The sequence below is a fragment of the Balaenoptera borealis genome (genome assembly GCF_965194805.1).
Source record: "Balaenoptera borealis genome assembly, chromosome: 3".
In the NCBI taxonomy this organism is placed as follows: domain Eukaryota; kingdom Metazoa; phylum Chordata; class Mammalia; order Artiodactyla; family Balaenopteridae; genus Balaenoptera; species Balaenoptera borealis.
This window is the reverse complement of record NC_138866.1, coordinates 120,827,086-120,851,957: the sequence shown is the minus strand read 5'-3', so window position 1 is coordinate 120,851,957 and position 24,872 is coordinate 120,827,086. Positions and strand designations below refer to the sequence as shown.

At 41.4% G+C, this 24,872-nt stretch overlaps 1 protein-coding gene across 1 annotated transcript in view; it reads right to left on the bottom strand.

Moving 5' to 3' along the window:
• REC114 (REC114 meiotic recombination protein) overlaps positions 1 to 1,694 on the bottom strand; it is a gene marked incomplete at its 5' end in the record, with an annotated part of 113,253 nt that extends 111,559 nt beyond the window's left edge. Inside the window, one exon of the mRNA XM_082386931.1 lies at positions 1,536 to 1,694. Coding sequence (XP_082243057.1) covers positions 1,536 to 1,694 — 159 coding nt within the window. The remainder of the gene's footprint in view (positions 1 to 1,535) is intronic.
• Between the last annotated feature and the right edge of the window lie 23,178 nt (positions 1,695 to 24,872).

Genomic DNA, 24,872 nt, shown 5'->3' with positions numbered 1-24,872 from the left:
AGATGTTTCTTCTGAGTCTAGACCAGCATACGCAACTACCCATTCAATATCCCCACTTGGATGCTGCATAAACACATTGAAACCCAATACATCTGAAACTGAAGTCTTGGATCTTTCCTTCAGTGTTCCTCCTCCAATGTTTCCCAACCCAGTTGATCCTGCCAGAAACCCAAAAGTTCTTTACTCTCACCACTTATACCCAATCAATCTCCAAGTCCTGTCATTTTGGCCTCCAAGATATAGCTTTAACATGCCCGGTCTCCCCATTTCTACTGCCATCCTCCCTCCCCATCCTCCCACCCCTGCCCTCCTGTCTAAGTCATTACCATCTCTTGCCTGCCACACTGCAAAAGCATTCTATGTGATCTTCCTGACTCTACTCATATTCCTCTCCAATTCTATTCCTCTCCAATTCTATCTCCACACTTCAACCAGAGTGAACTTTCAAAGATGAAAATGCTCCAACTTAAAATCCTTCAGTGGCTTCCTATTGGTTTTAGGACACTGTTCACAAGGCATCTGCCTACCTCTCCAGACAACCTCATCCCATGTTATCAGTCTCCTTGTTCTCTAAGCACCAGCCTTACTCTTTCTGTCTGCACATTACAAATGCTGAGGTTTTCCAGGTGCAGGGCCTCTGCACACGTTACATCCTCTACCTGGAATATTTGTTCTCTTTCTTTTACTTTTCTCCTACCCGCTGCTGCCCAAACCACACCAACACATACACACATGCATAATCCAAAACCCCAGGGTCCACATCCAATAGTCAAGCCAGACCAAAAGGAACTGAATGATCAGCAACCCATGGCATTAAAACATATCACCAGGACAAAAAAAAAAAAAAAAAGGATAATATCAGTAAACCCTCACATAACTTTATATGAGGCACTGTTCCAGGTGATTTATATATATTAACTTAATCAGTGCTCACAACAATCTTACCAAGTAGATACTATTACTATCCCTATTTTAAGATACGGTAAATAAGGTACAGAGAGAATAAGTAACTTAACCAAGGTCACAGAAATTCAGTGGCAAAGCTAGGATTCAAATTTAGTCCTTCTTCTGTGTAATGCTTGACTGCCTGAAGAAAGACAACTTGATTAAAGACTATTCAACCCTCCCTTCCACATAAGGGATGTGAAACTAGTTTACATAATTATGCAGTATCTGCATAAATACTATGTCCTACACTAGACTAAAAACAAACGAGGGCAGGGATCATTTATACCTTGTTCACTGATATACATCCCCGAGCACCGTGAATAAAATCTAACACATAACTGACCCTCAGTAAATATCTGTCGAATATATGAACGTTTACCACTCCCTTGCATAATTATTTTGAGAATGCACTGGGTTCCAATCATTATACGTATTTCCTACGTTAGCTGTCGGCTAACCGCCCCTATCAATCCTCTCCTTCTGTCGGCGTAGCTCTCGGCAGGGCACTCGGGTACCAGGCCACAGTCTCCCCTCCCTCCCCGCGGCGGGGTGAGAGCCTCCCGGCCCTTCCCGCCCTCAGGCCTCACCTTCCATGTTGGGGAAGAGGCTGTGACAGCTTCCTGGCCAGGCCCAGGCGGCTCTCCAGTGCCCGAGGGCATGAAGCGGCCATACCGCTGCAGAGGCCACTGTGCCGCATCTCCTCCCGGGAGCCCGAAGCCCGCGTGCTCTTTTCCCGCCTCCGCCATGTTCGGCCTCCTGGCTAGCGCAGCCGCAGCTCGCGGGTGCCCGCCAATCGGCTCAACTAACCAATCAGGAAGCGAGGTGACCCAAGGCCCACCCTCCCCAAGAGTGGAAGCCAATGGACAGGCCCCGGAGACTCGAACGGGAAGCTGGGTGAGGAGGAGCGGGGTGGGGGAGTTGGAGGGGAGTAGGGGTTGGGGGCGGTGCTCTTCGGGTTAAAGGCGTAGCTGTGGACCTTGGGTGTCTTCTTGTCGTGGTGGACAAAGTGAGGATGGTAACTTCCATCTTGAAGTGGGGCTGTGACGCTTATAAATGGTAGTTGGTCTTGCCTTTGCTTCGTTCGGGCCCTCCCCTTCCCTCAGGCAGCCCAGGTCATTGTCCGGCCGCTCTGAGACCTTTGGGAAAACTGGACGACTCCCTGTGACTTCTACGTGGTGGGACTAGGCCGGCTCTTCGAGGCTGTCTGGACAAGTGTGTTTTCCTTCCTCACAGAAGACTTTCAGATGACAGTGGCGCTGCTCACCTCAACCCCACCGCAACACAGCCCCAGTTCCACCCACCATTCAGGAAGTAGGGTTATTTCCTCATCATCCTGCAGCCCACTAGACATATTCCCTCCAGACGGGCAAGTTCTCTTTTAAAGCAGGTAGAGAATGGGTGGGATGTTGCCGACAGTGAAAGGTGTGCCTCAATCAAAAGCAGGTGCAACTCGATGACAGGCCTGCGTGATTTATAATCAACAAAGCACTTCTACATCTGTTATTTCATTTGTCCTCTCAATAACCTTGTGGTAAATTAAAGAAGCAAAACAGAGATTATTACCCCCGTTGAATAGATGGAGGCAAAATAATGTCCTGAGAGTAGAAGCAATTTGTATAAGGTTACACAGCCAGAGTAGAACTGTGGACTCTGCAATCTCTCCATGTGTCCACCCCACTTGCAAAGAATTTGGGTATCTATCCAGTTTGTGTCAAATCAGAAGCATTGTGTATGGAAGATGGAAGCTATGTTAACCAAACTAATAGAGTTAAAATGCAAACAGTTTTTAAAACCATGCATTTCAAAGGGTATTAAATGTATAGACAATGGTTGGAGAAGTGGTAATTTATTCACTCAACAAAGCACCATTAAATATCTACAGTATATAACTATGTTAGTCACCACAGGGGTTATGGAAATGGGTAAGGCACCACAGGGGTTATGGAAATGGGTAAGGCAGCATCTATCCTTCTAGGACCTCAGGATCTAATAAAAAAGACAAAGAGAGGTACCTATGATACCCGACAGTTAATGCCAAGTGAAAGGTGCTCTAAGGATTCAGATAGGGTAAAAGTCTACAAACAGGAATGGCAGTGACATTTCAGTCCTAACTTGAAAGGTGAGAAAAAGCATCCCAAGGGAAGATGGAAGAAACTGGTATTCCAAATGGAGGGCAAGTTGAGGAGCAAAGTTGCAGAGATGAGGATAGTGACATAACCAGCCAGAATGCAAGGGATTTTAAGGAAGATGAGGCTACAAAGGTGAGTTAGGCAGAAGAGCACTGAACAGCAGCTAAGGAGAGTGAATTTTACTTGGTAGATGGTGAGGAGCATGGAAAATTGGCATAGGGGAGTGACACTATCATAATGGTGGTCCAGGCAGACTAATCTTTGAGGGACATGTAGAATAAATTGCATTCAAGACAAGGGATATATTTTAGTTATCTTTCCATTAGTCCAGTAGAGCTTGAAGGGGTCAGATTTTAGAAATGGCTTTTGAAGGTCCTTAAATGACACAGTAGTACTGTATTTAATATAGTAGTAAGTGGTTAGAAACTTAGTTTGAATCCCAATTCCAGCACTTGCCAGCTGTGTGACCTTGGGAGGTCACTTAACTTCTCTGTGAAACAGGGTTAGCAAATACCCACCTTACAGGGTCCTAGGGAGGATAAAATAAGATCATACATGGGAAAATTCTTGGTAAATTACAAAGCGGTACACTGTGGGTACTTTCTATTTGCAGGGTTAAAGTGACTTTCCGTGGGCTCCCTAAAGGCAGGAGGATGGGAATGGGAGCCTGACATTCGGTCTCAGAGGCGCTCACCTTCCAGGCCCAGGGCTGCGGATGCTGTCAGAACCCTTCACAGGAGCAGATGGTGCTCACAGTTGGGACCCTGTCAGTGCCCAAGGACACCCAGGGTCCTGCTGGGCTCCCACCTGCAAGCTCCCTTCCTAGACAATGCACCTGTGCTCAAGCTTCTGGGGCCACCAACGTCTGCCAAGAACAGATCATGTCTGCAAAGGGAGATGAAAGCCACAGCTCAATGCACAGAGGCTCTTAAAAAAACCTATGATATTAACAAATGTGACTTGAGTGTTCAAGAGGTCCCAGACACTGTACTAGGTGCTGGGGATATAGTAGATGACAAAACCGATGTGGCCACTGCCCTCCTGAAGCATATGCTCTAGTGTCTGGGTGCGAGACGGGGAGGTAGACAGAACACTGAGCAAATTACTCTGTGTTTTTAATGGCCATTGCGTTTTCTTTGTTAAAGAGAAATCTGTAATATTAAGGTGTAATTTTATACAATAAAAAGCACAGATCTTATATGTTCGATTAGGCAAGTTTTGACACCTATATACATTCATGTAACCACCATCCAAACAAGATACAGAACATTTCCAAAAGCCCCAAGTTCCCTTAGGATTGCCTCCTTCCGGTCAGTCTCCAACTCCCAAGGGCAACCATTTGTCTGATTTTAATCACTGTAGATGAGCTTTCCTGTTTCTGGACTTAATATATATATAAAACCATACAGAATATACTCTTTTATATCTGCTTCTTTTGTTCAGTGTTATTTTGTCTTTTAGCTTCATCCATGTTGTTGTATGTACCAGTAGTTCATTCCTTTTTAGTGATGAATAGCATTCTATTGTGTGATTATATCACGATTTGTTCCTCACCTGTTGATGGGCATTTGAGTTGTTTTCTGTTTGTTTGGCTTTTTAAGCTGTTATGAACATTTTTTTGTACCAGTCCTTTTTGTAGAGATGTGCTGTCATTTATCTTCAATAAATATTGAGTGAAATTGCTAGTTTCTAGAGCTAGATATGTTTAACCCTATAAAAACTGCCAGAGAGTTCTCCATAGTGGTTGTACCATTTTGTACTCCTACCAGCAAAATATGAGAGTTCCAGTTGTCCTTGCTGACATTTGTATTGTCCAGTCCTTTCAGTTTTAGCAACTCTAGTGGATATATAGTGATATCTCATTGTGGTTTTAATTTGCATTTCCCTGATAATGAATAATCTTGAGCCCCATTTCAAATGGCTTACTGGCCATTTGTGTAGTTTATTTCATGAAGCATCTGTTCAAAACTTTTGCCATTACTGATTTGTAGGAGTCCTTTACATATTCTAAATACAGGTTTTTTGTCAGATATATGTATTGAAAATATTCTTCCCATTCTATTACTTGCCTTTTCATTTCATTAACAATGTTTTCCAAAGAGCGGAAGTATTTAATTCTGAATGAAGTCCAATTTATTAATTTTTCAGGGTTTTTTTTAGTGCTTTTTTTGTCCTACCTAAGAAATCCCTGCATACTCTAAGGTTGTACACATAGTCTCCTATGCTTTCTTCTAGAAACTTTATAGTTCTATCTTTTACATATGATCCTCCTTGCATTAAATTGTTTGTATAAAGTGAAGTAAGAATTAAGGTTCATTTTCTTATATGGATATAAAATTAATATTACACAGGAACAGCCCTCAACCAATGACTAATGGAAACTGGCATATACATACCCCAATTTCCTCACTCCTAAAGTGGGACAACTCTGAGATTTGTGTAATACCCCATTCCCCAGAGTTCACCCGTGGGATCAGGCTCCAGTTACCCATGATGTAACTTGCTTGGTGATGATTCTTTTTTGGCTAACTTCTCTTCCCTGTCTCCCTCCCCTACCAGTGTTGCCTGAGATCACTTCTCAAATAAATTACGTGCACTTGAATTTTTGTCTCAGGGTCTGCTTCTGGGGGAACCCAAGCTAAGACAGGGACAAACAAGGCAGATGGTTCCCTGCCTTCATATATTTAGCTATAATATAGTCACATGCAAGAAGATGGTACAAAAGGCAGTAAGAGAAGGGAAAAGCCACTCTCGCATCCAAAGCAGACCCTCCAATGCCTTGCTGACCAGCAGCAGTAGAACAACAGCATTTGTGATCAGGACTAATGAATAACAGGTGACTATGAGCTACTCCATCCCCCTCTTAGGAGACTGTTACCAGCTTTTAAAAACCTAGCCCCAAAGTATAAAAAAACGGTCATTTATTTCACTGAACATTTTTTGATCCCAAATCCTTTTACTGTGTAACTCTATTTTGCAGGTGGCACAAATGACAGAGAGATGCTGGTTTCATGAGTAGTCAGCATAATCGCTGGAGGCAGGCTGCAGGGCTGGTTTTGGAATCCTCACACGTCTCTTTCAAAGCAGGCCAGGGACCCCATCCAACCCCTCTCCCTAGGATGTTGAGTCAGCAAAGGAAATGATCGCTTCAGTCTCCTTGGGTCTCCTAGATGATAGAGAAATATGCACCCTTACTTTGCCTGCCATGCCCCTCAGCAACAGCTCTGGGGACCACACAGTGATTGCAAACTGCAGGGCACTGCTGGCGGCTGTGGGGTTTCCCAGAAAAGCCCTGTTTGCATAAGTCAAGCCAGGTGAGGTGTCTCCATGATGTCAGACCTGGGGATGCTGTGTAAGAAAGCGATGTTTCCATGGAACTCTACACTCACTTCTAGAAAGCAATTATTTTCAAGTTTCTGCTCTGTTTCTTTCGCAGGCAAAAACGAACTGCTCCATTTCAGGTAATTGAAGGGATTTCCATGTGACTGAGCACAGACAATTCCAACCTGTCCACAGGCTGCTGATCACTGGCACAACATGAAGAGAGATTAATACAGACTTTTTCCACTTGTTAAACACACAGAGAATACTAATAAGCTAGTAAAATGTTTGCCTTCTGGTAGATTTGGGGGCACATTTTACCAGTCTGGATTAGAGTCAGAAATAGGAACTTGAAGCAAACGCTAAAGAAAGACCATGAACTCATACCTTCAAGGGAGGGCTTATATTTTACTTATGTTGGAATCCAGAGTTCCTGGCACATGGTAGGTCCTCAATTATTTTTAACAAAAAGATTGCAAATTTTAATATGGAAGAGTGAAATGGATAACTTAAAAATCATTTTGAGGGTATAAAGGGCTGACACGGGAGAGGTGGTTAAGAACCCTTTCCTATCTTTATCTCCACACAAATTGGAACAAGAAGAAACATCTTCAGCCATATCATAAAGAACTGAAGCTAAAGCTGAGGAAGAAATTTTTGTATCTCAAAATCTTAATCTCAGAGCTGTATATTCAGGAAATTTACAACCCTGAAGCCTACAAATATATAGTCAAATATCAGAGCATAGACAGGAAGACCCCCTTGAAGCCTCTTCCAATCTGATGCATCACTTATTCCATCATTTGTTGCCTGACCCAGGAGAAGTCATTTAACCCACCTCTGTAGAGTGAGGCTGCGATATTTACAATTTACGCCTCAGAGGACAGATGAGAGCATTGTAAAGAAAACGCTTTGTGCCCAAGGGTGACTCAGCAGAAGCATTTTTGAGCTTAGTTGTTGAGAATATTTTGAATATTTGAGCCTGCAGCCATTGCAACTGCACCTCCAGCAGATGGTAGGTTAGGACTGGCAGAAGCTGGGAGGTCAAAATTTTAGGGGGACCCCAGGGAATGGTCAGGGCTGCTTGCACTGTTTTCGCATGACAAAGACTTCAGCCCTGAGTGCATCACAATATGTTTCCAAATGAAAATCCTTTCCCCAGGGGATCATTCTAACAATAAATTGAGAGACCCAGAGAAAGAGTGATTTTTTTTTTTTTAGTGGTCATGTGAGTTCAGCTAATTTGTTCATTCCTTTATTCAGCAAGCATTTGTTGGGCTTACTCTGTGCCAGACACTAAGCAAGGTAACAGAGAAATCTGAATAGGACACAGCTCTTCTCTTGAAAATGCTTATAGTCTGGTAGAGAGACAGACACAAAAACAACTAATTTGCAGTGTAATGTGGAAGATGCTCACTAAAGGTACAGACCAGGTATTTCGTTGGTGCAAAGTAGGAGTGATACATTCAAAAAGAAGCAGTAGGGAAGGTGTGCAGAAGGGTGGAGACTCTTTTTTGTCTTGTGGTAAAATTCACATAACATAAAATTCATGATTTTAACCATTTTAGTGTACAATCAGTGGTATTTAGGACAGTTACAATGTTGTGAAACCATCACCACTATCTAGTTCTGGAACATTTTCATCACTCCAAATGGAAACACCATACCCAGGAGCAGTCATTCCCCATTTTCTCCTCCCCCAGTTCCTGGAAGCCATTAGTCTGCTTTCCATCTCTATGGATTTGCCTGTTCTGGATATTTCATATAAATGGAATCATACAATAGACAGCCTTTCATGTTTGGCTTCTTTTGCTTAGCATAATGTTTTCAAGATTCATCCATGTAAATAGCATGTATCGTTGGTACTTCATTCTTTTTAATGGTTGACTAATACTCCATTATATAGATATACCACATTTTGTTTACCATTCATCATTTGATGGACATTTGGTTTGTTTCCACCTGGGTGGGGACTCTTGAACAGTGCTTTATTTATCTGAATAAAAATGGCTTTGCATGGGACTTCCCTGGTGGTGCAATGGCTAAGAATCTGCCTGCCAATGCAGGGGACACGGGTTCAAGCCCTGATCCGGGAAGATCCCACATGCCACGGAGCAACTAAGCCTGTGCACCACAACTACTGAACCTCTATTCTAGAGCCCACGAGCCACAACTACTGAGCCTGTGCGCCTAGAGCCTGTACTCCGCAACAAGAGAAGCCACCACAATGAGAAGCCCGTGCAGCGCAACAAAGAGTAGCCCCTGCTCACCGCAACTAAAGAAAGCCCACTCACAGCAAGGAAGACCCAATACAGCCAAAGATAAATAAATAAATTAATTTTTTAAAAATGGCTTTGCTATCCTTGTAAAACAAAGCAATACAGACTTCCAGGCACCATAGTATATAGTTAAGTTTACTACTCCAGGGGCTTCCCTGGTGGCGCAGTGGTTGAGAATCTACCTGCCAATGCAGGGGACATGGGTTCGAGCCCTGGTCTGGGAAGATCCCACATGCCGCGGAGCAACTAGGCCCGTGAGCCACAACTGCTGAGCCTGTGCATCTGGAGCCTGTGCTCCGCAACAAGAGAGGCCACGATAGTAAGAGGCCCGCGCACCACGATGAAGAGTGGCCCCCACTTGCCGCAACTAGAGAAAGCCCTCGCACAGAAACGAAGACCCAACACAGCCAAAAATAAATATATTAATTAATTAATTAAAAAAAAATTCGACCAAAAAAAAAAAAAGTTTACTACTCCACAGCTTCTTCCATCTCCAGACACATAGCAATGACGGGTCAGGTATAAGAAGAGATAACCAAAAAGAGATAACTGGGATCAAAGACAAGGCAAGCATCTCTGGGGCCAGAAATTCGCAACAGTGAGCAAGGATGAAGCCAGAGTCATGCTGGGCTCCAAGTCTGGACCCAGACAGTCCAGGAGACTCATTCCAACAGAGAAACAGGAGCCAAACAGCTCCACACAAGGCACAGAATAGAGTCAGGTTCCCTGTACGAAGCCAGGAGTGGGAGTCAGTGCCCCTCCTTTGAAGGGGGACTAACAAGGCTGCCACCCTGCTGCTTGATGTAATTGTTTCCAGGTTGATAGGAACCTAAGGAGGCAGCTGAACAGACACAACCTCACAAGCAGGAACTGAGCCAAGTCTCCTGTAGCTTCTGTGACGGAATAACCCCAACGTTGCAGCAGAAGAGGGGTGCTGAAACACCCCTATAAGACTTGGTTCTGGACTGGGGCCTGGGGGGTTAGAGGAAGGCAGCAACACATCCCTTCCACTACTAGAAAGTAAAGGAAAGAGCGGATATATGTATATGTATAACTGATTCACTTTGCTGTACAGCAGAAAGTAACACAACATTGGAAATAACTATACTCCAAAAAAAATTGTTTTAATTTAAAAATAAGGAAAGAAAGTAAAGGAAAGATGAAGAAGAGAACTTCCCACTTAAAATGACTTTAAAAAATCGAAAGTCTAAAACGCATGAGGAAATATAATTCTAGGAAAGACAACAAAAGCAACAATAGCAATACAAACTCACTTCTGAAAAAATTAATTGTATAAAATAGACTAACAAAAATGTTTTAAAATGATCAGTACTGTTATGACCTACAACAACATGGGTGAATATAATTCATGGATTATATTATATATCATATATAACAATACAGATAATATAATATTGAAAAAAGAAGCTGGACACAAGAATACACAATAAATGCTTACATTGACATAATGTGAAAAAAAAACCAGACAAACTAACCTACAATGTTAGAAGTCAGGACAGTAGTTACCCTTGGAAGAGGGCCCAAAGGGATGCTAGAAATATTTTATTTCTTAACTTGGGTGCTTGTTACATGGATGCCTTCACTTTGTGAAGAGTCATTGTGCTACATATATAGTCAATCCTCTTTATTTGCAGATTCCATGTTTACAAATTTGCCTACTCACTAAAATTTATTTGTAACCGCCCCCGCCCCCCACACCCCAATCAATACATGCTACACCTTTGTGGTCCTTCATAGACATACGCATTGAGGGGAAAATTCTGAGTCATCAGACACTTGTGGTCCCACCTAAGGTGGAACAAGGCAACACTCAGACTTCTTGTTTCAGCTCTCATATCATAAACTAGGGTCCTTTTTGTAGTCTACCTACTGCCATGTTTTTCACATTTTTATCTTTTTTGTTGGTGATTTCACTGTTTAAAATGGCTCCCAAGCATAATGCTGAAGTGCTGGCTGGTGTTCCTAAGTTCAAGCTGTGACATGCCTTATGGAGAAAATATGTGTGTTAGATAAGCATCCTTCAGACATGAGTTATAGTGCTGTTGGCTTTGAGTTCTATGTTAATGAATCAACAATATATATTAAAGAAGGTATCATTAAACAGAAACACACATAAAACAAGGTTATGTATTGATCAGTTGATGAAATGTGGTGACCAGAGGCTCTCAGGAACCTAATCCTGCATTTCCCCTAGGAGCAATGGTTCAATATGCGCGAATTCAGTGTTCAATTTAAGCAATAAATACACTTTCAATGTAATAACAACTAAGAAAGTTTATACTTCCAGACACTCACTAAAATAGTTATTAAAGGATTTATTTCATGATAGCACAGAAATTTGTTTAAAATGCGGAGAAATTGACTGGTAAAAAATACTTTTTGTGTAAAAATGTAAAATGGAAATTCTAAAGAAGTGCAACAAGATGGAGGACAAGAGATGTTCAAAAACTAGTTAAATTATGGCAATTATGGCAATGTCTGAAAGTAGGATTAAAATATTTAATAACATCAATTTTGTTAGAAAAGTTAGTTTAGTGTGTATATGTTCAACAAATTAGAGAAACTACTAAAAAAATAGAAGTATAATCTCTGTTCCAAAGGAGTAGACTAAAACAAGAGGGTTGGGATAAAGAAAAACCTATCAACAAAAAGGAAGAATAAAGAAAAATGGTAAAGAGAAATCATGCGTAAGCTGGTACTGAAAATTCAAACATATAGATACTCACAAAAATGTAAATAGATTATACTCTTATTAAAAACATAAATTTTCAAATCATAGTTTTCAAGTTTAGCTATATGATAAAATTAATTACATTATATAAAGTTAGAATTATAAGATTATCAACTAGAAGAACATTAGACTATAAAATGTTCAAATTATCAGATGAAAACACCACACACACAGGTACACACATAGAAAAGTAATCACAGATTATAAAGTGAAATATCAGTATAGCAAAATATCAAAAAAGAAGTATTGAAAACAAAGAAATATAAAAGACCAAACGTATTTTCATATTAATAAATGTAGATATCAACTCACCTGGGAGAAAAAGACTACGATCTCAGAGTAAAGTAGAGGAGAACTTTGTGAACTTTGTTCACATTTCAACAAGTTTCTGAAGAGAAAAAAATTACATGAGGAAGGGTAACTGATAGAGTAGATCAAAGGAAACTGCAGCCTGGAGAATCTTAGAAGGATGATATAGCCTAGAAGAAAGCCAACATGCCTGGCAGAGATGGCATGTATCCCCAGAAGGCAGAGTAAAATGTGGGGCAGAAAACAGATGGATTAACGGAATGTCTATGAATGGAACACCTTCTCACTACTTGAATGTAAAATACCTAGCCACAGGGTTTCTCCTCAAGCAGAAGGTTCTTTCACGGAGAGATTAAATGACTCCTATTTATCTGGCATTTGGGGGCTACTCAGAGTAAAAGTGAACTTCCTATCTGATAACATAAAGCAAAGTTCACCAATTCTACAGCCCAACCCGTTTTATAGCTGCAATCAGTTTTTTAGTGCCTCACTGTTAAATAAAAACCCACAATATTATCAGATATTTGAGAAAAATCTCCACCATAAAAAAGAGACTACAAGAAAGGATAAATGACCACAGAGAAAAGAGATAACATAGAGAAGAAAAGAAAAATAATAATTCAAATCTTCAGAGAGACATGAAAATCTATTGCATCTGTAAAACAAGAACAGGTGCTATGAAAAAAGAAGCAATTAGAGAAAAGAGTGCTTTCAGAAAATAAAAGATATGTTGAACAAATATAAAAGAAAATAGAGGAGTTGGAAAATAAAGTTGAGGAACTCTCTCAGAAAGGAGGACAAAAAGACAAAGAGGTAGAGCATGTGAAAGAAAAGATAAGAACAATCTGGGAGTTCCAGTAGATCCTACTCAGCCATTCTGACAAGCATACAACCTGGAAAAGTAAGAGAGTTAACACCCCATAGGACAATCCTGGACCAATGGAAGCTGGAAGACCATGGATAAATGTGCTCATCTTCTATCCCTGGGGAATACATTTTCATGGTGCTTTCTCTGTGGTTCCCAAAGAAATCTATAGTGGAATGGAGCCCCACTAGAGTTGCTTACAATGGTGATCAGTTAGATACCTATTCTTGGACTGGCTTTCCTTCCTTCCCTCTTTCATTCTTCCCAGTTCCCCCACCTCTATTTCCAGAAATCACTTCACAAAATAAACGTGCAAGACTTTGTCTTGGTCTCTGTTTTTGGGGTGAATCTACACTATGACATAAAATGTTCCCAAATTTATCATGATTACAAAAAAAATCCAGCATTATTCTTTTATGTGTTTCCAAGTAACCATGTATAATTTATTCTCTAGGGTGTAAACCTAAAAATAGAATTGCTCAGTCACATGTATGCATTTTCCCAATTTTATTAGCATTTGCCAAGTTTCTTTCTCATGTGGTTGTACTAATTTACATTGTTGTCCATGCTGTTGAAAAATCACATTTTCCCACATCTTCTTCAATACTGGTGTTGTCTGATTTTACTTCTTGCAAATAACAGTCATTATTGTTTTGATATCCATTTCCTTGATCACTAGTGAAATTAAGCATCTCTTCATATGCTCACTGTCCATTTTGTTTTCTTCTTATATGAATTCCTTGTTCATATCCTTTTTTTTTTTTAAACTTTGGATTTATTTATTTATTTATTTATTTATTTATTTATTTATGGCTGTGTTGGGTCTTCGTTTCTGTGTGAGGGCTTTCTTTAGTTGTGGCAAGTGGGGGCCACTCTTCATCGCGGTGCGCGGGCCTCTCATTATCGCGGCCTCTCTTGTTGCGGAGCACAGGCTCCAGACGCGCAGGCTCAGTAATTGTGGCTCACAGGCCTAGTTGCTCCGCGGCATGTGGGATCTTCCCAGACCAGGGCTCAAACCCGTGTCCCCTGCATTGGCAGGTAGATTCTCAACCACTGCGCCACCAGGGAAGTCCCTGTTCGTATCCTTTTGAAACTCAATTTTCTATTGAGTTTGTCTTTTTGTTATTGATTTATAGCAGTTCTTCGTATATTCTAGATACCCATCCTTTGTCTGCTAGATATGTTGGGAATATTTTCTCCCAGTGTTTTACTTGTGTTCTAACTTTCCCTATGATAATTAGTTTTTTATTCTTAATGGACTCAAATCTATTTTTTCCTTTATTGTTTGGAATTTTTATGTTTTATTTAAGAAATCCTTCTTTTCTTGGAAGCTCATAATGATATTTACGTATTTTCCCTTCTCACAGTTTTACAGTTTGGTTTCACATTTAGGTCTTTAATACATCTGAAATTTATTTTCATGCATGGTGTGAGGAATCAGTGCTTTTGAGCTAATAAGTATCGAGAAGAAGTTTTTTTTTTTTGCCTTAAATAATGCTTCTTGCAGAAACATCTTGGCATTTTGCACAATGCACGTTTGTCAGACCTAGAAATGGCAGAAAGGTAGCAAAGGAGGGAGGAAGCATGAAGAAACTAGGGATAGTAGAGGAATTTCATATATCGTCCAAATGTGAGTGCTGAAACCTTGTTTAGGCAAAGCAATCATACAAAAACTACTTTGAAAACGTTTATAGTGGGTCTCAGTGGAACATTAGTGAATATTTTTCCATCCCCTTACACCCTCTAGTCAGCTGAAATATGTTCAGGGAGATTATGAAAACTATGAGAAGAGAAAATAAGTAGTTTCACTCTGAACCAAACACAATGAAAAAAGGAGGTCTGCAGCAAGAAGATCACTTTTCAAAGACTAAGCTAAAGGGTTTGGGAATGTTCTGCTATTTTGGAATAGCTACACACCCTATATTCATTCATTCATTCAACCCACATGTTTGTTTGTTTTTTAGAACACATGTATTGAGCACCTACATCATTCCAGGGACTATCCTGGGTGCATGTGAGCTATAGAGATGAATAAATCCCTCTCCTTGCCCTCAGTGAGTTCCTTTCTAGGCAAAAAGACAAATACGTAAGGAAATAAATCTCCATCCTATGCGATAAATGTAACAAAAGCAACTACAGGGCACCACACAAACTTAGCACAGAGCACAGAGGAATGATGTATCTAGGTCCAGAAGGGGAGGAGGTCAAAGACATGTTCCTAGAGAAGCTAACACATGAGAGATTATTCAGAGGTGAACAGTTGTGCACTAGGTCGACAAGGGATGGACATGAGGAGCCTTTGGAAGACGTTCCAATTTGAGGGAGCAGAGAAAGCAGATATGAGAGGCAATTGTGCCTCCAGGTAGTGGGGGAGGGTTTGAAAATGTCACAGAAACAACATCTATTTCTCCCAATTTTCTATTTTTTCCTCTCTGATTTGAACTTGTCTTAGTGCTGAAGAAAAGATACAGTGTCAGCAAAGAGAACAAACATGGGCTGAAATTTACCTTCTTTTGAATAAATATCTAGATTTATTTCATTCACTAATAAAATTTACAGTTAAGCACCTATTGTGTGCCAGGTGCTAGAGACACAAGAGAAATTCTTGTGATAAGATGGTCATGTTGTACACCTAAAACTAATACAATGTTATATATGAATTGTATTTTTAAAAATAGATAGGCAGGCAGGAATACAGACATTGATAAGATAGATCCTCCAGTGAAGAGTTGTACCCAGGTCCCGCACGTGTAAAGACAGCACCCAATTCTGTTTGGGAGAATCAGGGAAGAGAAACCAGGGAAGCATGTGGTCCATGAGTTCAAACTTGATAGGTAAATAGAAAGTTTGCCAGGCAGAGAGGTAGGAAGGAGGTCATTCCAGTGGAGGTCGCAAGATGTTATGTGAGAATACTGATCATAACCTCCCTTCCAGCTGTACTGTCTCATGCACAACACATAACTCAAAGAAAAGCAAAGCATCCTCTGAAGTACAGAGGCCACTGATTGGACGAGAGGTGGCCTCCTGACAGGAAGACAGTGTCTTATGAAGTAACTGGGCACAAAGTGCTTTAACCAATTAAGAGGCACTGGAAACTGAATTTAGCCAATCAGACTGAACCCCTTAAGAATTTAGAGAATGCAGCGTGGGCTGTCCAGTCAGAGTAGAAGGATGATGAAGCCTGTGCTCGGAGAGAAGAGGGGACCTGGTTAGAGCCCCTGGTGCCTGGAGTCCCCTTGAGTACTGGATAGCTTCTTGATGCTAGATCCTGTGCACATGTGTCCTTACAATAAAGTCCCTTCCTTTCTCAAGTAGCCTCATAACTCCAGGTCTTGCAGCCAAGCCCTGCGCAACTACCCACACACATATACAGTGTGCAAAGTAATGGAGTGGGTAGCAAAACATTTCAGGGAACCTGTAGTTTAGGGCAACTCCAGGTAAGACATAAGAAAGGTCATAAGAGTTAACATTACTGAGTGTTTACTATATGCCAGGACGGTTTTAAGTGCTTCACAATATAAACTAACCTAATTCTTAAAAGAACTCCATGAAGTGCTATTAGCCCATTTCACCAGTAAGGAAACCCAGCGATAGAGATGTAAAACAATATCCCCAAGTTTGTGCAGATAGTAAGTGCACAGATAGCAAAGAATTTGAATGCAGGCAGTTTGGTTCTAGAGTCCTTGGTGGCTTAGCCACCAAGCCACACCCCTTCTGTAGCATTAAGAGATGTTGCTGGAGAGGTAGGCAGGGGACAGATCATGAAAGACCTTGTATGCCTTGCTAAGGAGTCTACGTAATTCAACAAAGCAGTCCTGCATTTAGCTGCTTTACATATTGCACTTCTGTTTGAAGATTTCATTTAGATATAGGGTCTGCTTCTAAAACTGTGAAGGCAATGTCAGTGACAGAGGAATTTTGAGCTAGAGAGTGATGTGGTCTTTTGATTTGCCTTTTGGAAAGATCAAGCTGGCATCGGTGTGGAGAATGAATTGTTGGTATCTGCAACCATAGGCAGGGCCATTGCAATGGTCCAGATTGGAGGTGAACAGGTCTGATGTAGAGCAGGGTAGCAGGAATGGGTGTGAGATGTATTTAGGAGAGGGACTCAACAGGACAGAAGAGACTGATGGAAGGTGGAGGAAGGAAGTAGGGGGCCTGGGAGGCTGGGACTTGATACTCCATACTCAAGGGCGCACCTCATACATGTGCACATTGGTTTGTATGCACACACTATGCGTAGAGGAGCATTATTAACTCCAGGTAGGAAGACACACACTCAGATTCACAAATGCATTTCCACACTAGGTGTGGAAATCTGCAAAGCTCCCTTCCTCCTCTTACTCTCTGTCAGGATCCTGTTCTGAAATTGGATGCTGTTCTATCTATTACAGATAGATTCGTCATAGATCTATCTATCTGCGTGGTTCTCAGCCTGGGGCATCCCACCCCTCCGTGAGGGGAGGTTCGAAAATGTGTGGAGGCAATTTTAGTTGTTGCAATGACCTGGACATCCTATTGACCTTTAATGCCCAGGGACCAGAGTTGCTAAACGTTGTGCAATAAAAAACTGTTTCACCCCAAATACCCATAGCACCACCTCTGAGAAATACTGGAAGAACTTTGTAGTCCAAGAGCCCTAGGTTTGAAACTCATCGCCTCCCTTTACTGGATGGGGCAAATTATCATTTTTGAGCCTCAGTTTCTCTACCTGTAAGATAGGAATCTATTACCCGCCTCCCAGGATTCTTACAAGGATTCTGCAAGGTGACATAATGCTTCACATGTATGGAGTTCTTGGTAAGACTAGTTTCCTTTCCTTGTTTAGCATTGCAGTCCTTTTCTCAACTTCCTTTTATGGGTCACTAACTAGTGTTCTAATTTCCAAGAAGCAAATGTTGCGCCCGCCCCTCTCCTGATCCTGGGTGCAAAGCAGGCTGTGCAGGCCACTTCAGGGGTAAGTGATTGACAGCAAAATGTCCCTTGAAATAACTCATGAACAGCTTGTGGAAGTTAGCTGTCAGAAATTCCAGTTCAGGAAGAGCTGTTTCCAGCACTAGTGGCTGTCAGCCCATTATATTTATAGAGTCAGGGGCAGCGTGGATGAATGAATGGTTCAAGCCCAAAATGGGGGTGAAATGATGGAGAGGTCTGTGGCTGAGTTTCCTTACTTCCGAAATCAGAGAGCTAATCTTTCTACAAGGGTGTTTGTAAGCCCCTGGGTTGTCTGAAGTTTTTCAACCAGTGTCTTCAAGATGGTAATAACAGATACTTACGTTCGATTAACTCAGTGATTAACTAAAGTATCTGGCACTGAGCTAAACACTTTATTTACATTACCTCTAAATGTTCATAACCAATTTTCAGGGCAATTCCTGTATTACTTATTTTATAGATGTGAACATTGAAGCTTGGCAAAGTGGAGTAGCTTGCCCAACATGACACAGCTACAAATGATCAAGCTCATTTTGACACCGGCTTGTCTTGACTCCGATGCTGTCTCTCTTCACTAATCACAACAGATGACCAGGAAGGCTTTTGCTGAGTTTTATTTTTGTTCTCTTTAGTCCATGGTTCCCTTGGTGTTTGACAGTGACAGTCCTGACCTCCCTTGAAGCTGTGTGTCTGGTGGTGGGAATCCCCCTGTCCACGTACAGTGATGGGCTGGGTGTCGGTGAGGATTCCTGGGCTATGGGGTGCCCAGCACTGGTGACTGAAGGTGGACCAGACAGTTGTATGTGATGGTGTCTGCTAAATGACAATAACTATAATTGTGGCTGAGGTCACTGCTGCAGCGTAAGAGCCACTGACCACCTGATTGATTGGGTGACCACCCTGATTGATTAATAATTGTGCCATACTGCTCATTAAATATTTTAAAAATTTATTTATTTTACTTTTGGCTGCACTGGGTCTTCGTTGCTGCTTGCAGGCTATCTCTAGTTGTGGTGAGCGGGGGCTACTTTTCGTTGCGGTAGGTGGGCTTCTCATTGCAGTGGCTTCTCTTGTTGTGGAGCACGGGTTCTAGGTGCACGGGCTTCAGTAGTTGTGGCATGCAGGCTCAGTAGTTGTGGCGCACGGGCTTAGTAGTTGTGGCGCACGGGCTTCGTTGCTCCGCGGCATGTTGGATTTTCCCGGACCAGGGCTCAAACCCGTGTCCCCTGCATTGGCAGACGGATTCTTAACCACTGTGCCACAAGGGAAGCCCTCATTAAATATTTTGAATATCACCCCTAATTGTATTATTAAATTAAGGCTGATTTCAGAATGCTGGCCTCATTCTATACATCACTATGAAAAAGTCTAGTGAAAGGAGTTTGCTACTTTTTGTTGCATTTAGAACACTATTATTATAAATATCAAAGAGCATTTTTACTTTTATGGTTTCTAAATTCCCAAAGAAATACAAGTTCATTGTAAGTAAAAATTTGGAATACACTTAAATACATTTATCTGTTAGCTGCCTAGCCAGCACTCTAGCAATACCCAAGACTTTTTTCAGATATCTACCCCTCCCCATGGTAGCCCATCTGCTTTGGGTGGGCCTTGCTTGTCCCGAGATAAGCAGGATAATGATTCACTAATGGAGATGTGACACAGTATGACCAAGGAGACTCAAGTGTCAGTTGTCTGGGCCATATGAGAAAAAAATTTCCTCTTCTTTTGAAAGAGCTACCAGGAGAGAGGTCCTCTCCCTGGGACATCATGGCAAAGCTTAGAACTTCTGTAGCCACTTTGGCACCATGAAGGGAGCCAGCCTTGGGGTAAAGCTGGAGCCTTGGAAGGCAGAGCAAAAAGAGGGAAGAAACCAGTCTCTGAAGGGGAACAGCACCGCTGAACCTTTGAACCAAATTGGCCCTGAAGCTCTCCTCACCTCTGTCCTTTTCAGTTATGTGAGCTCATAAATCCCCTGTATTTTTCAATCCAGTTCGATTTGGGTTTTCTATTTCTTGCAACTCAAAGCATAGTTGTTGGTTAACTGCCATAAAAATCTAAAAGGAAAAAAAAAAAAGCAAGCTCAAAGCAGCCTACCATCAAATCAAAGACACATTGTGAAGGCCATCGGGCCTGCATGGCAATGTTTAAAGTGACCCTCATTTCCTTCAGCTAGAGAACAGATTGTGCTAAAAATCAGGCCAAGATTTGATTATGAAGGAAGATGAATTCATAGCCCTAACAAATCTATGCTAAAATCAGGGCCCTGGTAAGGTGAGATCAGGATCCTGACACATGGGATAGGGATATTTGGGTAGAAGCCTTTGAGAACCTGGAATCCTCTGGGCCAGCAGGGGTGTCCCCCACCAACTTCTAGGAGAGCAGCCTTCCATTGCCACCCCTAGATTGATAACTAGGGTCAGGTTTCAGCATGGCTTAGGGGGAAAATATTGTCCTTCCTATGGAATAAAAGAGATTATTCCCCAAAAGAGCTGCAGAACATGGCAAATATGTGAAAAAACATATATGGGGATGGACCTCAAGATTACTGGACAAAAAGCTTTGGATATAAAGCTGGTATGGAAGATTTAATGATATGGAGACACTTCCATTACTTTGTCTTTAATATCATGGCAAGGGTGCCTGGAGCTCGCTCTAATAAGCTGTTGGAATGGCTCCTTGAAGCTTGGAACCAATGATGGTCTATAGGAAATAAGGTGGAGGTGCCTTAGCAGGGTTAAGGAGGAGGTCAAAACCCTCAAAGAGGTAAGTATTAGAATGGGCTTATTATGTAATACCAGAGAGCACTCCAGTTGACTGTGTTGCCTGGGAAGGCCCAGCAGACACTTCCTTCATTAAGGCAATGAGGAATATGCTAGTGAGGGGGCTCAGTGTTGTCTGCCTTCTGTAGGCCAGGGTTGATGGTACGAGATGCTGCTGCAGATCTGGCAGCCCTAGCGTCAACGAGATGATAGAATTCTGGGATAGAGAGGTCAGGAGGCAGCACATAACTTCAGAGACAATGTGGGTGTAATTACCATAATGAACATCAACACTTGTTATTTTGTGTTTGTTTTTTTAATAGTCACCCTAGTGGGTGTGAAATGGTATCTCATTGTGGTTTTAATTTGAATTTCCCTGATGGCTAATGAAAGACTCACTTTTCTTTCTTTTAAGCTTGACCACACATTAAAAAAAAATAATGGTTGTTATATTTTATGTCTAAGTCTTTGTAATGGACATGCTCAGAACACTTTTCCCACCACAACACAGAGTCTTTCTCTGCAGTCAAGGATTATTAGGGTTAAGGAAAAAAAAAAAAGATTAGAGTTAAGCATAGAGATGCAAGGCTAGAGGGAGTAGTATGTTTTAGATTAGCCAGAATTTGTATCAGGAGAGGATTTCACATAAAAGTTTTTGACATATGGAATAACTGGCATAGAAAAGAGATGGCTATTAGCAAGGCAAGAGTTTGTTGAGGAGATGGCCTCTCCAATTACAACAGAATGCTCATTATGGGAGCATATATTTGGAGAGACATGGAAACTGCTCAAACCTAGCTTTTCCTATGTCCGGAACCTTCTCAAGCTCTAGATCCTAAAACCATATTTTGAAATTTGGGATTTAAACTGTATCCAAGCAACCATCCAGATTAGCCACTGGGTTGTCAGTATGACAACACAGCTGTAAATCATTCATTCATTCATTCACTCATTCATTCAAGAACTAGTTTTCGAGCACCAAGGACCAGCATTGAGAACAGTGGCAGACACAGGATATATGGGACTCAACAAAACAGAACAGGTCCCTGCTCTCCTGAGTCTTATGTTATAGCAACACCGAATACACAGCACTAGATGGCCTCTGAGCATTCCTGGACCTGCCCCTCTCCCTTTTGCACAGAGTTTCTACCCTCACACAGGACAGTCACTTCTTTAAAGCTCCCATGGCATGCTCTAAGAATGCAATTAGAATGATCCAGATAGAGACTATCAAGTGTGCACTTTCACAAAGAGACAATCTCGATTTAATTAGAGCGAAGATGCCATTAACCCATTATTCAATCAACTGAAAGGCCTTCTAACCTAAAAATTTGGAAATGCAAATGTAGGCAGACACAGTTGGATAGATTTTTAATATCTAAGTGTCCAAGGGCCAGATAACAGCTCACTCCACATGCACAGTTCATAGTCTCCAAGACTTTTCCCAGTAATTACTATAAAAAGCTTTGAGATAGCTTGAGCATAATCACAGTTCCAGGAAAACAAATTAGACAGCACATTAATTACGCTGGTTGCTGAATATATGGGGTGGGGGGGGCCAGGGGGACCAAATGAAGAAGGATTGGGGCCTTTGGGATAGCCAGGATGGAATAGTGTACTTCAACTTGTAAAAAATGCAAACCAGGACATCTGGGAGAACCGTCATCTGGAACCCAGATGGTCACAGGGAAGAACACTGCTGACAGAGAGCCCAATGATTAAAGGGGGATTCGGCAAAGCCACCGAGTGCAGATCTCTGGGCTGGGCCCCATAGAGGAAGCATGACCTCACCATGCAGAAGCCCTGGCCGTGATGAGCCATGGGGTAAAGCTCTCCTGAATGCCAAATCAGAAAGGGCAGAGAGACACACTGACTGAATTGATACACTCCAACCTGAATGATTCTCTGAGGGCAAACCCATCATTATCCCCCAAATTGGCTGGAATTTACCCACGTCACTGCCATTGCCCATGCTGTAATATCTTCCATTCTTTTTCCATTTATCAATTTCTGTTTATCCTTCAAGACTCAGTTCCAGTGTGATTTCTTGGACCAGATAGCCCACAATTGCTCTCTCCCTTCCCCAAGCATTGGTGGCTTACAAAGTCCATATACTCATCGTGGACTGCCTTGGGTAAGGAATGGGACCTTTATTCAGCTCCACCCATCCCCATCTCACTCCCAGCTCCTTCTCACCCAACAGCCCTCCTAGGCTGGCCATTCAATTAATGACCACCCAACCCTCATTTAACAAATGACCAGTCAGTATTGCTTGAGCTCTTTGTGCCAGCCCCTGTGCTGGACACTGAAAATATAGTGCCTAGCGGACAAGACTTACATGGTTCTTGCCCTCTCAGAGCTTATACTCTATGTCTCTTAGGTCATTCTTTTCTTGACTGAGAGGAAATAAAAGGTACAGTCACAAGAGCTGGTCACACCAGCCAGGACTTTTAGGTCCAAAAGGGCCATTCAGGTAATGTGGAGCAGAGCAGGGAAATAAGAGGAGATCAATCCAAAAGAAATCAGGGTCAAGTCTCCAGTCTCAGTTCCTAATACTCCCTGGACTATCAGCATGGGGTTGGAACCCTAGGAGAAGGAGAAGGCTTTTTTTACCTGCCCTAGTGATAACTGAGGTCACCCAGAAATGGTCTTCTCTCAGCTGTGCTGCTAATCCTTTCTGATTCGAACTATTGATGCGTGGGCTGAGACAAATGTAAAGTAGATTGAGAAGAGTCTTTACACTGGAAGCAGGAGGTCTGGATTCTATTCCTGGTGCTGATGATTGAGCCTTGGATGAGTCATTTAAAGCTCTCAGACTCAGTTGCCTCATCTGAAAATGGGGATGGGCCTAAATCAGAACGTCTCTTAAAGTCCTTTCCGAGTATAACTCTGAAATATAATACCCAGGGAAGTACATAAAACATGAATGTAGATTTTAATCATTCTCATGTAGTGAACACCAGATAATCAACAGGTCAAGAAAGAATATTTCTAGCACCATTGATGCACCTCTATGTGTCCCTTTCTAATCACAACCCCCTTTCTCCCCAAGAGGTGTATGCTATCCTGATATGTACAGTAATCATATCCTACCTAAGTATGCAAGCCTAGATGAGGTAGTTTAGTTTTGCTGGTTTTTACACGTCATATGGATGGAATCATGTAGTGCTTATTCCTTTGTTTCTGGGTTCTTTTGGTCAAAATTGTGTTTGTGAGATTCATCTATGTTGTTGAATATAGCTGGCTTCATTTTTGTTGCTGTATAATATTCCATTGTATGTATATACCACAGTTTATCCATTCTACTGTTGATGAACATGGCGGTTTCCAGTTTGATGCTTTTGCTGGCAATGCTGCTATGAACTTTCTTGCCCATGTACGTTCTTATTCGGGAACTTCTGAGTCACAGAGTTAGCAAATCTTCGACTTTATTTGAAAATGCCAGTTTTCCAAAGTGGTTGTGCCACATTACACTCTCATTAACAGTGTAAGAAAGTTCCCCTCGCCCTACACCCTAGCCAATGCCTAGTGCTGCCAGACTTTACAATTTTATTTAACCCATCTGATGGATGTGTAATAGAATCTCATTGTGGTTTTAATTTGCATTTCCTTGATGACTAATAAGATTGAATCCCTTTCCTTAAGTATATTCACCATTTCGACCTCCTTTTTTTTACAATGCGCCTGTTCGAGTACTTTTTACCATTTTTAAAATTATGTTGTCTTTTTCTTACTGATTTGTAGGTGTTCTTTATATAATGTCAGTGTGGAAAATATCTCCCTCCACTCTGTGTCTTGTTTACTCACTTTCTTAATAGTGTTTCTGATAAACAAAAGTTTTTAATGTTGAATAATTTTCTCTTTTATTGTTGGTACCTCTTGTGTGTATTATGAAAATTTTTCCTGCCCTAAGGTCATGAAGGTATTCTCCCATATTATCTTTTAAAGACTTTATTATTCTACCTTTAATTTTTAGGACTCCAATCTATCCAGAATGTTCCAATCCATCCAAAAAAATTTATTTTTGTAGATGATGTGGTGATAGGGTCAGATTTTTTTCCACATAGATACCCATTTATATGATCACCTCCCATTTCTCATATCTTTTCCCTAATAATCTGCAATATTATTTTTCTCATATGTTAAGTGTTTATCTATGCACAAGCTATTCTTGAGTTCTCTATTCTACTCCATTGGCTCAATTTTCTATCTCTGCACCAAGACCACACTGTCTTAATTGCCATAACTTCATAATAAATCTTGATATCTGCTAGAACAAGTTCCCTTATCTTGTTCTTTCATAAGAATGTCTTGGATAATCTTCACTTTCTACATTTCCACATAAATTTTAGAATCATCTTGTCATGTTCCATAAAAGCATCTTGTGATTTTAACTGGGATTGCACTGAATCTAGTGATCAATTTAGGGAGAATTTATATGTTTACAATATTGGCTTCCAGTCCAAGAACATGGCATATACATCTATTTATTTAGGCCTTCCTTAAATTTCTCAAAAATTTACAGTTACCTTCATTGAGGTCTTGTGGTGGAGCATCCACAACAGCTGCTGA